This window comes from Pteropus vampyrus, unplaced genomic scaffold, assembly GCF_000151845.1.
Source record: "Pteropus vampyrus isolate Shadow unplaced genomic scaffold, Pvam_2.0 Scaffold353, whole genome shotgun sequence".
Classification (NCBI taxonomy): Eukaryota; Metazoa; Chordata; class Mammalia; order Chiroptera; family Pteropodidae; genus Pteropus; species Pteropus vampyrus.
In genome coordinates, this window is record NW_011889134.1 from 482,003 (window position 1) to 497,324 (window position 15,322).

Genomic DNA, 15,322 nt, shown 5'->3' on the forward strand with positions numbered 1-15,322 from the left:
TTAAATTGACTCCATTATATTTGGATCTCTGTTCTGTTCTCTCATATGGTTTCTGCTTCTTTGTATTCCCATTTTGCCTGCCTTTCCATGTCTGTACTAAGCAAAGCTCCTAAATCTCTCGGTCTTATTAGTTGGATTTGTGAAGTAGGTTTCTAGTGGCACAGTCCTGAGAGGGGTTCAGCTGCAGGCCAAATTTAGCCCAAGCCTCTGCCTCTCCGGGGCCACCTGTTAAGATTCAGCAAGCAATCCACAGATGCTGTGCTTATAGTTGCCTCAAAAGGCCACACCAGAAACCGAGGCACGCTGCCTCCAGTGTGAGTCTAGGCACTGCTCAGCAAGGAGCACCTGACTTGCTGAGGATATACCTGGATGTGGCTTGGGGGAGCTGTGAGTTGGGGGAGGCGGGGTTTCAGGGAATCCTCTGGGTGGAGCGACCTGTTATCCAGTTTGATGATGTCTCTATTAAAGCAGAGCTGTGTCTGGCACACTAGGAGGAGAGAAGGCTCAACAGGGATCAATGAACACCGCTGGCACTTCTGTACGGAGCGAATCTTTCCTCAGCCCTCACTCTGACAGTGTCTCCCTGTAAGTCTCTGGTGCCCCCTGCGCACAGCCGAATTGGCACTGGTGCTCCAAGCACAGGTCCGTCACTCAAAAATCCATTCGCAGATGCGGCTCCTTTAAGAGGCATCTGCTACTGCTGCAGCCTCCATCTCAGCCACTTGAGACCTGGCAACCCTGCGTCCTTGCCTCATCCTACTTTCTGCCTCATCCTACCCTGCAGGAAGTTGCAGGGCAATTTCCTGGATTTCTTTCTAGTTGTATGGCTTGTTCATCTAGATCCCAGGCAAATTTTCCTTGCTGCTTCTCCTCATTTCCATCACAACTTTGATTTGGTTGCCAGAGGAATAAACAAAGCCTCTGTCATCTATGCCATTTTTTTTACTCTCTCGAGGGCACCTTTTTTTATGAGTTCTTAGGACACTTTCTCACAGGAAACCTCCCAGTGCACCATCTCAGATACAGATGGCCCAGTCTGCAGCCGACTGCCTGGCTCTAACACTCTACTCCCTCCAGACTCTGCATCCTCTCACGTGGGGTCCCTTTCAGGCTGACTCGCCCTCCAAGTGTGTCCACTGCTGCCCATTGTTATCATCTAGATCACTCTCTTGGCTGTGCAGTTAGGCACCTCAGCTGGTCCTTTTCCTCAAGACCTGTTTTAGGTAAGAATCAGGTACCTCAATTACTGTGCTCTTCAACTCCAGGGGATACCTGTCAAGCCCGAGTCTGTTAAAGTGCCACCATCATTTAGCTTGTGGAGCTACAGTCCCCCAATAGCCCATTTCGAGAAATCCATGTCCCCCAATAATTTCTCCATCGCCCTTGCCTCCCATGGAAGAAGTCTGCAAAGGCTTTGGGCTTCTCTTCAGCAAGTCTTTCACGGAGTTACACTGATCTGTAGCACATGGAGATCCTTGCCAAAGTTTGTCCTTTAGCCAAAATGGAGACATTAGGAGGAAGTCTCATTTAACATCCTCTTACTCACCCTTTGCGATCCAACTACTCATAGTCTTCTGACATCTTTTCTTTTATTCTCCTCTACCTTTTCTATTGTAATGGGACCGGGATTAAAATGTCAGCCCCACTGCAACTGTTAAAAGTATCTCAGAACTGTCTTTGAATAAGGTCGGCACTATTCACATATATGCCATAAGCTTGCTGTCTTCTACTCACCTTCCAAGTTTACCCCAGATGTTGAAGTTGAGACCTGCTAACACCAACACAAGGTATAAAAGCTACCTCACAGAAGACCAGAGCCAGCAGGTCATTTCTGTGATGTCCGCGTTCAGTGCTTACCTCTGCTAGTTTATACAAGGCAGTTGGGTGTAGGGTCCACGCCAAGTCAGAGCAGATCAGTTTTCCTATTGAGATCCTGAATAGAAGTTCAACCATTAGATGTCACTTATGCTACCTTTTGCCACAGTCATACCTGGCATGCATCTGGAGTCCTGGCTCAGGTAATGGAAGAGTCAGCCTGCAGCAAGCAATATTTTGGGAAGAAGAAATAACCACCCTTTCATTGAGCCATCAGGGATCTGAGACAGAAAGAATTAGTGCCATCTATTACTGTTTGTAACACAGGCACACTAGGAGCTGTGGCTATCAGATCTAAGGATGTGTATAAGATGGTTTAGGGTAGCTTATGGATTCAGGGGTAGTAAAATATGCCTTTGGGTGAAGATTGGCCGTGAATTATCACTACACAGGCCCTAGGTCCGTACTCTATCTGTACCACCAGGGGGCCTTGAAAATACCATTTAAGTAGGGTGTATCAAACTCCTATCTACAGACTTTGAGGGTATTTGGGACCAACTGGTAGAGAAGACGTCTCTAAATGTTGTTGCCAAAGAATTAAGTCACTTGGGTCAGTGACTCCTGAATGTTTTGCTCGCACCCGCGTATGAGTAATTACACTCATCTGGGCTCTCGCCAAAGATGGTTATGGAAAACATAGACAAAACAGCAGGCAAAAGGCCATCTACCTGACATCAGCCCACTGTTATTAATAATACTTGGTCATCTATTCAGTACCAACACTAATATTTGGTGGCTGTTACACACAAACTGAATCCCATCTTCTCCTAGCCAAAGGATTTTTACTATGGTAGGCATTAGGCATAGTGTGCTTCCTGTGGAGCTTGCTACCCACAAACCCTATGTCAAGAAAACTCCTTTCTACTTTTATTCTTTTACTGTTACAATCTCAAATAAAAATGCTTGTTACTACCCAGCATTCACTATTCTTTCTCCTTCCTTAATTCCAAATCCCTAATTCACATGAGCACAGTTGACAAACATGTCTCAAAAGATATATAAGAAATTACTAATATTGTGAAAACTATTAGAAATTAGGCTAAAATTGATGCAACTCATTTTTCAAGGAAACGTCCAGATAAAGGAACATAAGGAATTATACTAGAGACAATTAAACTGATAATTCTATGCCTTTTATTCAGTTATTTCAAAAATATTTGCTGATCATTTATTTCAAAATGTACATTTAAAAAATCCATACAAAACTGTAATTTGTTTTCAAACCAGACAGAAACAGTGGAAAAGGATTTTCAAAAAAGTTCACTGAAAGTAAAAAGCCCCCCTCCCCCCAAAAACAACAAAAACTTTTACATGACCATAAATACGGCAGGTACAAATTTCCTTGAGTTCCTTGTTGAAATTTGGTCCATAACATGAACAGGCTAAAGTAGAAAAACAAAAAGACACCTTTTGTCCACATTTGCATTATGAGTTGCTCAGGGCACCAGCAGCCTCAGCTCATCCTTCAGATGTTTGTTAGAGGAACTGAAAAATGAGGTTTATAGTCTCATCACATAAACACTTGACTCTGTACCCAAGGACATGGTGGTACTTATAATCACAGCCAGATCCTATCAGACGAATAAGGCTGTCCGCACGTGGCTGATACTCAGAAAACTCCTTCCTCTCCACGTGAATAGGAAACTAGAATGCTTTTAGGCAGAGTGATGGTGATGCCTCGGGTGTCACAAATCTCATTCCCAGACACTGACTTATTAATGCCCCATCATGAGGATAGTTTTTTTTTTTTTCCTTTTCAAAAGATTTTTAAAAAATATATGGACTTCTAAGATGATGCTACAATGTTCTACTAGAGTGCCACAGAAACCCACCCAGGATCACGAGAATGACAGCAACAAAGGGAAAGTGGCTAACATTTCTTCTGTAGGGGATGACGACTGCCCCTCCCATGGGTCCGTTGCCTCCTCTTCCTAGGGCATTAGAAGGGACAGCAAGGCCTGTGGAAAGACCACTGGCTGGGAGGGTTATTGCACAACCCGGAAGAGCAAGGAAAAGGCAGGCAGGCAAGAGGCAGGGGAGAGGGAAGCTGCTGCTAACACAAGGTAACACTGAATTAGGAGTTCCAAGAAGTTCTGCAACAGCCGAACGAGACCCATGTCAAACAGGTATGAGTTAACACTTGTGACTGGGAAATAAACACGTTTATAATATAAACTTTGGGTTGAATGGGAAGCAAAACAGATCAGAAGAGGTATAGCAAGGGTACCTTTTTTAATCTGGGTGGGGGGCCTGGAAGAGCAGGTCTCAGAATGTTTGGGCCAGAGGCACGGCGGCGGGGCTTAGTGCTCCTGGAGGCCTCTGAGCTTACCCTAATAGATATATGAGGCACAGGTGCCTGCATTGGGCCCTCACAGGCTTCTGCAGCCACACAGGTGGGCCAGAAAACTGACATGAGAGAAATCAGAAATAAAATAGAACACACCACAGACCCTAACAATTGGGAGGTGGGAGGGTGAGACAAATGAGGCAAAACTGTCACAATCCGTGTCTCTTTTACATGTAACTGTGCCGGGGTCCAGTGTTCTCGGCTGCACATGACAGACAACCCTAGAGCCCTGGCAGCTGGGGGGCTGGCCACACAGTACAAGTGAAGGCCGGAAGACCACACGGCAAGTAAGGCACTTCTTACTCAACAAGAATAGGATCTGCTTGGGACAAACACATGGGCTGCCGAGCACAAGAGGCCGCATAGAGCCAGTAGGTCTCAAAGTCTCAATGCTTTTCTGAGACCTCCAGAAAAAGAATGAGTGAGGAGAAATGAGGCAGCTGAGGGGGTGAGGGGGGTCTTTTTCAGCCTTTTGGGAAGAATTAATATTTATGTGAGAACCAGAGTAAAGAGTGAAAAGTTAGTAGAGGCTTCCTCACTGGGCTAACCATGGGCTGGAGAAGGATTCTATTTAGGTTTCAAGTGATCTGGCAATGACTCAATTCTTCAGCTGTGCCCCAAGTCCCTCCTGACAAACAGGGCTGTGAGCTGGGAAGGCAGCAGGAGGGAAGACAGACCACTCAGTTGTCTTAATTCAAAAGCCTTCTATAGACTCCATGAGCAAATGGAAGCCTGTGAAGATCAGGAATGGACATCTATCTGCTTGTGACACTGAGGCCCTTAGGGGAGTTATGTTTTTCTCTCAGGCCTAGGAAAAACCAATTGAATTGACTACAATGGGAGAAAAGCAGCTCTCCTTCTGGCTCAGCCTGCCCCCCCCACCCCCAGAACCTTCTCCTACCTTCAGAAGGAACACATGTAATTTATTAATAGTGCAGCTCTCAGAGCCTGGATGGTAAGAATGACTTTCCCATCACTGAACTTTGAAGGGGAATCGGAAGCATAGGATGCTCCCGTCCCGCCAACAGGGCCTCCTTCTCCCTCTTCTGCCACTGCCATCCGCTTGCCTCACCCCCACACACTGGTGCCAGTTAAGATGTTGAGAGAGGCAGCGGTTGCTGAGGTAGATTAGCATGTGTTCTCCTGCTCTGTGGGTGGTGCTGGGCTGGCCTCTTAACTTGGAGGTGTCTGACAGGGCCTTCGCAGGTGGCTTGGCATGTTGGGAACAGGAGAGAGCATTTAAAACTGAAGAAAATAGACAAAGTGGCCAAATCAGGACACGCCAGCCCAAACAAGCTCACAGGATGAAGTGGAATTGAGTTATTTCGGCCCCTGGCAACACAGTTTTTGAGCCAACCTGCCAAAGACTTGGCTCTGCTCTAAAAGAAATGTGCCAGGGATGCCAGTGGGGTGACAGAGCATCCTACAATTACCCTCTCATCCCCTTCCCCTCATATCATTCCTGAAGCCCAGCTGGTGAGACATTAGCCTTACTCATGGTCTCAGGGAGTTCTACAGAGCAACAAAGATCTAACTCCCGTCACTAAACAAATGCTGTTCTTTAGGAAACAGAACCTGGGTTGGCAGTACCACCTCTGAGGCACACTATACCACAACACTGGAGCCTACAGGAGACTTAGGGAACACGAAACTGTGTGGTCTCTGGTAATGAACACCTAAACACCTACGCACATGGAGGCTGCTTGATGGCAGGATGTGAGCTGCTGCTCAGCACCTCCCCAGCCAGCAGCGCACCACATGTATTTGCTGAAGGCATGATGCCACAGTTTAACGGGGCTCACCTGGGGAAGCAGTCTCTTGCAGGGCTTAAGAACACACCGAGGACATGGCCCAGAGAAAACCAGGGTGGTGGCTGTGCTGATGGGGCAGGTATAGGAGGCTGCTGGTTGAACAGCCCTGCCATTAGCAGTCACCAGGCCAGGTAGGGAGCCAAACCCAACTACAGCTATGGCAGGGCTGTCAGACTGAAATGGCTAAGGGTTTCCACATCAGGTCTGTCAGGTTGATGCCAAGCTACCCTTTTACCAAGGTTTGCTTTGCAGCCCAGAGAAGTGTCAGAAGATGGGAGAAACGCCTATTTTCAATAACACTGTCCCACTTCCTAAGGGGAATCAGAAGCAGCCAAGGGTAGTTCCTCCCATTTCAGCCACCTTATCCAGAACAGAGATGAAGGTCTACAGTGGTGATAGGAAACAAATCCCTCGGTCTCTAGAAAATTTAAATTGGTTTCTGATACAAGTGACATGGAGAAAGGGAAGTTGCCTTGATGAAAAGACTCACCCCCCGTTTTTGGATAATAAGCCAAAGTTTGGCTTCTACTGTGATGTCAGAAAACGGAACAGCAGCACATCAAATGACATTGACATTCCTATGCCCACCAAGAACTGCTCCCATGGCTGCAGCACAGAGTTCAGGGGTTCTCAGGACCTCTGAAAGCCTAACTCTTCTCTGGAATCCTCACAAGGCCCCATCAGGACGGGGAGGCCTTGTCTTTGCGGGGAGAGAAGGGGAAAGACTACATGAGGGATAGGACAGAAAGCCTCTCATCGGCACAGCTGTGCTGCTTGTCTAAACAGCCAGCCCTGGGTTCACACTGTCTAAAATGTTGTAGGTGCACTCAACAAACATCAGCAGATGACAATGACAATTCCAAAGAACACTCAACAAGAAAAGCTCGAGGGTGAGTGGCCCAGGTGACCCTCCCTGGGGCCCCAGGGGCCCCAGGGGCCAGCAGGGGCTTGGTGTGACTACAGCTAGAGATGAAGTCAGGCAGCAGGCTGGCCCCTCACAGGGCTGCCTGGGTCTGCACTTCAGACCAGCAAGTGCCCGCTGGGCTGTTAACTGCGGTCGGATTTGGTTTTGAATGCTGGTGAATGGTTGAAAAAGGAAGTGCAGCTGGGGCTGCTGAAGAGAGGCCTGGGTCGACTCCATCATTTCCGCCGCCCTTACCTCTCCTGAAGCCTGCTGCTCAGTACATTTTGCTCTTGCTCTAGAGTGGGAAGCCTCGTCCTCCCTTCAGCACTTCCACGGCAGAGCAAGGGCAGGCTGGTTTCCAGTCCCAGACCAGCCGCTGGCAAACTGTCTTGAGTCATGGGACCCAACACAGTTAACACCGTCCTTCTGGACCGAGCCATCAGGTCCCAAAGCCAAACGCCTTGGCATCTACAACAAGCAGTGGCGCAGCTGGGCCTCGAGACGGTCATGCAGAACTGGAATCATACATCTCGTCAGTTAATCAGCACCTAGGAGATGATGATCCGAGGGGGTAGGTCTCTCCTCTTCTTGCTCATCCACACGGGGGCCACCGGGGAGCCTGCTATTGGCCCCAGGCGGAAGCTCCTTGGCACGGGGCTTCTGGACTTTAACAGGTCCTGGGGACTGATGCTGGGTGTTGGATGCCAGGACTGCAATCTTAGCTCCCTCTCATTGTAAAAATCAAGACAGAAAAATTGCACAATACGGTAAAAGAAGTAAAAATAGAAAAAAAGCAGCCGTGAAGGAAGAGGAAGAAGAGACAAGCAGAAAGATAACCAGAACCTGGGCTTCTAGAAAACCCAACACAGGACAGAGGTGAGGACATGAGATGGCTTGAGGGAGAGAAAGAGGAAGATTTTTGGTTTTATTGAGAATGCTTTATGGAAAAATAAAGAGAAAGCCAAGAAGAAAGGAAAAGCCCCGTTTAAAGACAGGTTCCTGCTGTCTGAGATGGAGCATCACGAGCAGGAAGAGGGAGGCAGTGATGGAGGCTCCCACTGCCCTGCTCGGCCCCCACAAGAAGATTCCTGTTCTCAGCATTTTGGCCTTAAGGAGACTTGAGTTTCTTAGTCCGTGGGGAGGTTCCATTCTCTGCTTTCACCACTCCATTTTCATGGTAACCTAGAAAGTGAAGGGAGACAAACATGATGTTTTTGCTGGTACCAGAGCAGGAGAAGGAAGGGTTTGAGGGCCCAGGCAGCCCAGCTGCTACACACAAGATTGAACTGAGGGGACCCCGGGCTGTAGCCTCCCACAGCAAACGAAAACCAGCAGACTGCCCCCGAGGGCTCCTGCTTTCCCCAGGCTCTTGCTGCCAGTGGCTCTGTTTGAGATAGTTGATCTCTGAAGATCCTTAAGCAGGAGGGAGCTGGGATGACACAGAGTAACTCAGAAACAGGCAGAGGCCTGCCCGCCCCAGGCCTGAGGCTGGGGGCCAGACCCTTACTGAAACCATTTAGCTGCTGTCGGTGTCTTCTGTTGCACTCGGGCCCCCTGAAGGGTAGCCACACACTTCAGCAACAACTCCTGGGAAGTTGAGGACAGAAGGGAGGACGTGGGCAGTCTGTAGGGACAAGGCCTTACCCACATGCCTGACACTCCCTTGGCACCAAAAAAAATCGTTTTATTGTTGTCAAAAACACGTGCTTGCTCCAAATTAAAGAGGCACATCTGGCTGCAGCCTCACACCCCATACCCACCCAAGCCAGGCGTGGCTCATCATCACACCCTGCGGTGCACGTGTCTGGTTCTAATACACATGAGCCCTTGCCAAGCAGGCCACACCTGGAGAAAGGCAGGAGAGTCAGAAAATAGATCCTGGTATAGACAAGCCCCAGGCTGGACAGAAAGTGCGGGGCTGGCAGTGCCCTGGGACCTGGAGGGGTGGGTGGTTAGTGAAATGTGGGAGAGGGCAAAGGAGAAGTGAGTGTCCCACCCCTGCCGCCCACCTAGCACTGTGCCATCTTGAGTCATTCCTGGAGACAGAAGAGGAGCCAGCAGCCTGGGAGGCGGGGGCGGACTACGATATAGAGCAGAGGGCAGGTGAGGACAGAGTGGCCGTGCAGCCTAGAGAACAGGCACAGAATTTGGCTGGGGTCCAGAAGCCATCCTGAGGACACGCTTCCTGCCAGAGTTCCCTGCCCAGCCAATGCCCTGCCCCACCGTTGCCAGAAGGGCTCCTGGCCTAGTCAGGGCCAGCCCCACCCACGGCCCGTCCCTGGCCCACACCCAGCCACGTGCCAGTCAGGTCCTGGCAGGAGTTGAGGAGCCCCAGGCCCAGGGGAAGGAGTACAGACGGAGAGCCGCAAGACAGGTCTGGGTAGAGCCCAAGGAGCCGGGCCCTGGCTCCTTCCTGCCCAAGACAGAATTCCCCGCTGCCTGCCCGCGGGCCTTGGCACTCACCAGATTCCCTCTTGATGAGCCTGGCTGGTAGTCTGGGGGCAGCTGGGACTCTCCGCTTGGCACTCTGCTCGTTCCAGTATTCCCGCCAGTGCCGCAGCTGGGAGTGGATGAAGCGCCACATGAGCCAAGCCTGGGCAGCACACACCAGCAGCAGCACGCAGAGCCTGCAGAGGCGCAGAGCAGGGGGCTCAGAGGGGGCTCAGGCCGCAGTCCAGCGCAGGGGAGGAAACAGGTCAGAAACCCTGCCATTCCCATGGCCGGTCACACTCGGCCCTGGCACACCCCACCCTGGAAGAGCACAGGGTTCGTTCAGTGCCAGTCTGTGCTCTAGTACAGGGGCGGTGACAGACGGACAGAGGCTAGAAAGACCAAGAAAGAGGGAGTGACAGATGCCTTTCAAGCTCCATAATCATGATGCCCCCATGCCTGGCTGGGACCCATGGCCTGTCCCTTTTGTACCCATAACACAGACCACAGCTCATGTCAGCTCCATATATATTGGAAGAATTCAAGTGACTTGCTTTATGATATAGCAGAAATCATTCTAGAGTGGCTTCTCATTTGCAAGCCACTTAAATCTGAGCAACCCTGGACAAATGAGAACCCTCTCTGGCCTAAAGGTCTCATGGAAACACAACAGCTTCCTTGCTGCTACGGGAGGCCACTAGCCAAGCTGTTGAAAACACAGACACAAAGAGTTCAAGCTCAGCTGTAACAATCACTGAGAAGCTGGATGTGAAACCTACTGTGCACCATGAAGTGCTCAGGGTAAGGGATTCCCATGTGGGCTGAGGCCCTGACTAGTCTGAGCGGGCCAGGGCTGGGAAGTGAAAATGGTTTTGATGGAAGCAGAAGTCTAACAGCTCTTCTCTCCTCAGGACTAATGTCCAGAGATTTCCAATTCAATACCAATGTGTGGGAGACTCAAGGGTCTGCTGCCTCCTGATCTTCTGTGGAAGTTATGCCAAGTTCAGGAGGCTCTTGGCAGCTCTCAGGGAGCCCGAGTTTATTGCCACAGGCTTCTGCCCAACTCACCTGCAAAGTAAGGTATTGAAGTTCCCTTTCTCAGGGTCAAAGGCCTGGTTTTCCATGCGAGCAAGTCCAAAGCCGATGGCCAGCACGGCGAGAGTGAGGATGAAGAGGCGGGTGACCCCAAACACAGCAGCCCAGGCGTTAAATCTGCTCATGGAGGTGAAAAAGGGACATTAGCCTTTAGGGTCAGTAAGGGAACCTTCACTCACTTGAGAAGCGACCCAAAGTGGGAAGAAGGTTCAAGTGTGGCTGAATAGGGTGCTGGAGGGATGAGGTATCTAAAATAAAATGCCCCAGAAAAAAAAGAACTTTGGGGCACTGCTTACAGATAAGAGGGCAGCTGACACCCAAGGAAGGGCCCTCCCACCAGCCAGGTCTCAGGGGAGGCTCCTGCCTCCTCCCCGCCACCCCAGCTCCCCACATCGGGCCAGCCAGCCCCGCTCTCCCACTTACAGCTTCTCGTTGTTCTCATCCGCAAAGTAGAAGAGCCGGGCCATATGAAAGAGGAACTCGGTCGAGTACTGCAGCAGCAGCAAGATCAGGCCTAGGCGGCTCAGGCTGGGGAGAAACAGATGAGCCTCACGGTCCCTCCCAGAGACCATGGAGGGCAGAGGCAAGTGGCCTGCAGCCCTGGGCGAGGCTCTCCACTCCACGTTCCCTGGCTGGCCCTGCCTTATCCTTTAGGATTCAGTTCTGCTGTCATACCTTTAAGAATTTTTCCTAATACTGAAACCTGTGGCCTTTCACCTGTCCTGCCAGGGTCAGGTACCCCTACGCACTCCCATAAGTGACCATGGCTGACGCTCTTCATAGCATATGTCACCTTGCATTCATCACCTGGCCCAGGCATAAAAAGTGCTGAGAACAATTTGCTGAGCTTTGCTCGTAGAAATATGAGGGATTGCCACTGCCTGATTTCTTCATTATCCAAGTCTTCACAGCTAAGAAGTGCATGAAGAAGCAAAACTCAACATAATACAAAACTCTGTGCTAGAGAACTAACCTCTAAAAAATGAGCGTCCACTCAGACATCAACCCCTCTGCTCAATTCCAGGCATGAAGTTGTTACTGACTTTCTTAGGCACTTTGCTGTAGATGGTCAGCTGTCATTCAAACAAATGCAAAGTGAAATGACAGGTCCTGCTGATCATGCGGGGCTTCAGGAAATCAATGAGATTTCGTAGGAGCACTCATTAGCTCACTCACTCAGGCAGTGAGTGATCCATAAGGATTTGGCCAATTCCACCCAATGAGACCAAAGAAGCGCAGACTCTATCATAACAGTCACTGGATCCTGGGACAGGTCAAAAGAATGATGTGCAAACTACCCAATGTCTTCGCATGGCCCCGAAAGTCTAACATGATCCCGCCCATGACCTCGCCTCAAACCTCACTTTCTGTACTCCAGCCACACTGGGCTTTATGCGCACGCCCACTTCAGGGCTGTGCACCAGCTGTTTCCTTCACCTGCCCAGCTCTCTCCCCAGATCTCCCCATACCTGGCTCTTGTCATTCACACCTCAACCTGAGTCACCTCCTCAGAGATGCCTTCCCTCACCACACCAAAGGTGCAAGGGCACAACTCGCTCCATTACATCGCCCTGCTTTATTTTCTTCACTGCACTTACCACACAGGAAACTATTTACTTATTTCCTTATTTACGGTCTGCCTCCCGTGAGAACAGACACCCCAGGAGAGCTGTGTCTGTCTGCCTTCACCCAGATATAACTGCAGCTCCTAAAGCAGCCCCCAGCCCACAGGAGGGCTCAGTCTATTTTGAGTGAGTAAAGGCTTCCAAAAGCCAAGCTCTTCACCAAAACAAGACCCCACATCATTCTGCATTTCAAAGGCCCGTCTTCTGTGGGAAATTCTGTAGCCAAGGGCTTCTCCTTTCCCCACACTCACTTCTGAAAACAAGAACAAGGACAGAAGGGAAAGAAGGTCACGGTACCCAGATGAGCAGAGACACAACTGCACCTTCAAATGGTGCCAGCCTCACTGAGAACGGGACAGGTTTGATTTTGGAGGACCTGCTGCTCCCTGCCCTCTCAGTCCTATTCTCATTCCAAAACAAGAATTCACAGAACTCAGCACAAACAAGGTCAGCTGCTGCCCTTCTCTTTCCCTATGACATGTCAGATGTGGAGTGGAGCATCTCACATCTTTGGGAAGAAGAAGTGGTGATACAGCAGGAATCCAACAGCAGTAGGAAGCTTTCCTTCTATTAGGACCTGCCTATACATTCTCATCCGGGCCCTCGCCACATACTGCTGGGGTCACAGGGCAGACTGGCTTCCTCGGACCTATTCTGCAGGTGACATATGGGCATCCAACACAAAGGCGGAGGTGACCCCACCACCCAGCATTCGCCCCTCCACACCCATCTAGGAATTGATGCTGCTCTAGGCCTCCAGAGATGAGTGAGAAGGTTTGAGACCTGCCTTCCTCCTGACCCTGTTACCCAGAATCCATCATCCTCACAAGGTGCCTGCTGTGAGGACCTAGGAGATCATGGGCACCAGGACCTCCAGGTTCCTTAGCAGAAAGCTACACAATGCTCAAGTTCCCAAAACGCCAGCCTAGAGAAAGTAGAGGGTATTTCTGCTATACTGCATGACAACATCCAAGAAAAACCCAAATTAGTGATGGCATATCCTATTCATCAATATGAATCTTTTCATAGAAAAAACATCCAAAGTCAAACACCATAGCAATTCTCTTGACTTCTGAACAACCAAGAAGGGACTACTCTACATTTCATTACAAATCAAAGGGAAGGGGGTTCCAGGGCTGCGAGCTCTGACAGCTTCCGCCACTGGTCACAGCTTCAGGATGCCTTGCACCTAAAATAAAAGGCCACAGATCAAGTGCCAACATCCCTCAGAAGCTTCCCCTGGCTGTCTCAGGTTGAGACAGTTGCTGTTCTGGGTTTCCCTGGCAGATGACACAGTATAGCGCTTATCACACTCAACTGTCCTCCTACTATGTCTGCAACTGTCTCCTACTAGGCTGAGAATGAACCACTAAAGATAAAGAAATCTTCGATCATCCATCTCTGTATTCCCGGTCTAAGCCTGGTGTTTGGCACATAGAAGGCATCTAATAAATGCCTGCTAATTGAATGAAGGTCTGGAGAGATGCATAGACACGAGGGCAAGATGTGGCTGCTGCTGGAGTCTCACTCACTTTAGGAGGTATGCTCCGGCTATGTGGACCAGATACAGGCAAATGTACTGGAGCTGGCGGGGAATTTCCTCCTGCAAACAAAAGAAGCAGACAGAGAATGTTCTCATCCCTAACTGAAGATGCAGGAATGGAGGGGAGTGTGGAGGGGTGAGGGCAGGCCAGGCCACCTTCACCATGGCCGCAGGGCTAGCCTGCTTTAACACAGGCAGTCCCAGATCATGGCAGAGGCCTGTGCACCAGGCTGCTGATTAAGTCTGAGGGTGAGGCAGCAGCTTCGGGTCCGTAGTCAGAGGGCAGGGTTGGGTTGAGAAAGAAGGGACAGGGACTGGGGAACAGGGCTTTTGGAAATAATTCAGAAGGAAGCTATCAAAAAAAAAAAAGACTGTGGGAAAGGCAAAAACTTTTCCATCCGCCACCCAGAAGATGAGAGTTAGAACTCCCTCAAAGCCACATACATGTCTGGTGTGGAGGCAGGCAAGAGAAACTCTCATGGAGGTCTTCCTGGAGACTTCGACAAGGGCTGACTCAGCATTTTACTCAACCCGCCAACACAACCCCATCTCCACCCAATGCTCTGTGCTTCTAAAGGAGGGACAGAGAACTACTGGGAACAGCAGGAGGGGAGGGGAGGACAAATGGTTTCAAGAGGGGGAAACGAGTACTCACCTTCCGTACCTTCTGGAAGTATAGCTCAGGGAGTGCGTGCAGCCAGTAGGCCAGCTGGCACAGGTAGAAAAACTTCACCTGGAAGCTGGAGACAAGGGAGAGAGTTACACGAGAGGGATGGAGAAAAATGTCCCTGCAGTGTTTGCTAAACGCAGGAGAGGAAGGCAAGGGCCAGGCCTGGGAGGAACGAGAAAAGGAGGCAAGAATGTCTGCCAGCACCACACCGCTGGGCCTGGGGACCCTGCTCCACAGACAAGACCACTTAAAGGGACACAGAAAGTCCATGGAAAGAAACAAAAATGATGAAGAGAAGGCAGAAGAGGTGGGTCTTCAGCCTGGAGAAGAGAAGGCTGAGGAGAAAGCTGAGTCTAGAGCACTGTCAGTGGAGAAGAGGGCGGGGCAAATATACTGAAGAACAAATGGATCGAAGTAGCAAAGGAAGGATCTCACTCAGCTTTAGGGCCTCTGTAGTCACTGTTCTACAGAGTCTGAGGAAAGGCAAAGAGTGGTCTCCTGAGGACATGGGACCAGCCGTTGCCCTCTGGGTGTCTCATCTGGAACAGGACAGGAAGGGGATGCTACCTCCAATGAAGCACCAGCCATGGAAGGCAGGAAGAGAAGATGTGCTGTGAACTTGAGTGAGTCACCAAGAAGGTACGAAGCCGGAGAACTTTATAGAGATTATCTGCTTCTGTATCTCTCACATGGTTTAGGAACCTGCTACAGACTGAAAGTCTGTGTCCCCCTCAAAATTCATCTGTTGAAATCTGAATCCCCAGTGTAACAGTATCAGGAGGTGGAGCCTTTGGGAAATGATTTAGTCATGAGGGCAGAGCCCTCATGAGTGGGATTAATGTCCTTGTAAAAAAGGCCCCAGAGAGCTCCCTCTCCGCCTCCGCCCTGTGAGGACACAGAGAGAAGAAGGCCGTGTATGAACAGGAAGTGGGCCTTCACCAGACACTGAAACTGTGGGCACCCTGATCTTGGACTTCTCAGCCTCCAGAACTGTGAGACATAAATTTCTGTTATTTATAAGC

The 15,322-nt window shown here is 50.1% G+C and overlaps 1 protein-coding gene across 1 annotated transcript in view; it reads right to left on the reverse strand.

Moving 5' to 3' along the window:
• Positions 1 to 2,986: 2,986 nt before the first annotated feature.
• TRAM2 (translocation associated membrane protein 2) overlaps positions 2,987 to 15,322 on the reverse strand; it is a 68,276-nt gene continuing 55,940 nt past the window's right edge. Inside the window, exons 6-11 of the mRNA XM_011379075.1 lie at positions 14,286 to 14,370; positions 13,620 to 13,690; positions 10,886 to 10,990; positions 10,436 to 10,579; positions 9,401 to 9,564; positions 2,987 to 8,119 (exon numbers count right to left, since the gene is read on the reverse strand). Coding sequence (XP_011377377.1) covers positions 8,046 to 8,119; positions 9,401 to 9,564; positions 10,436 to 10,579; positions 10,886 to 10,990; positions 13,620 to 13,690; positions 14,286 to 14,370 — 643 coding nt within the window. The 3' untranslated portion in view covers positions 2,987 to 8,045. The remainder of the gene's footprint in view (positions 8,120 to 9,400; positions 9,565 to 10,435; positions 10,580 to 10,885; positions 10,991 to 13,619; positions 13,691 to 14,285; positions 14,371 to 15,322) is intronic.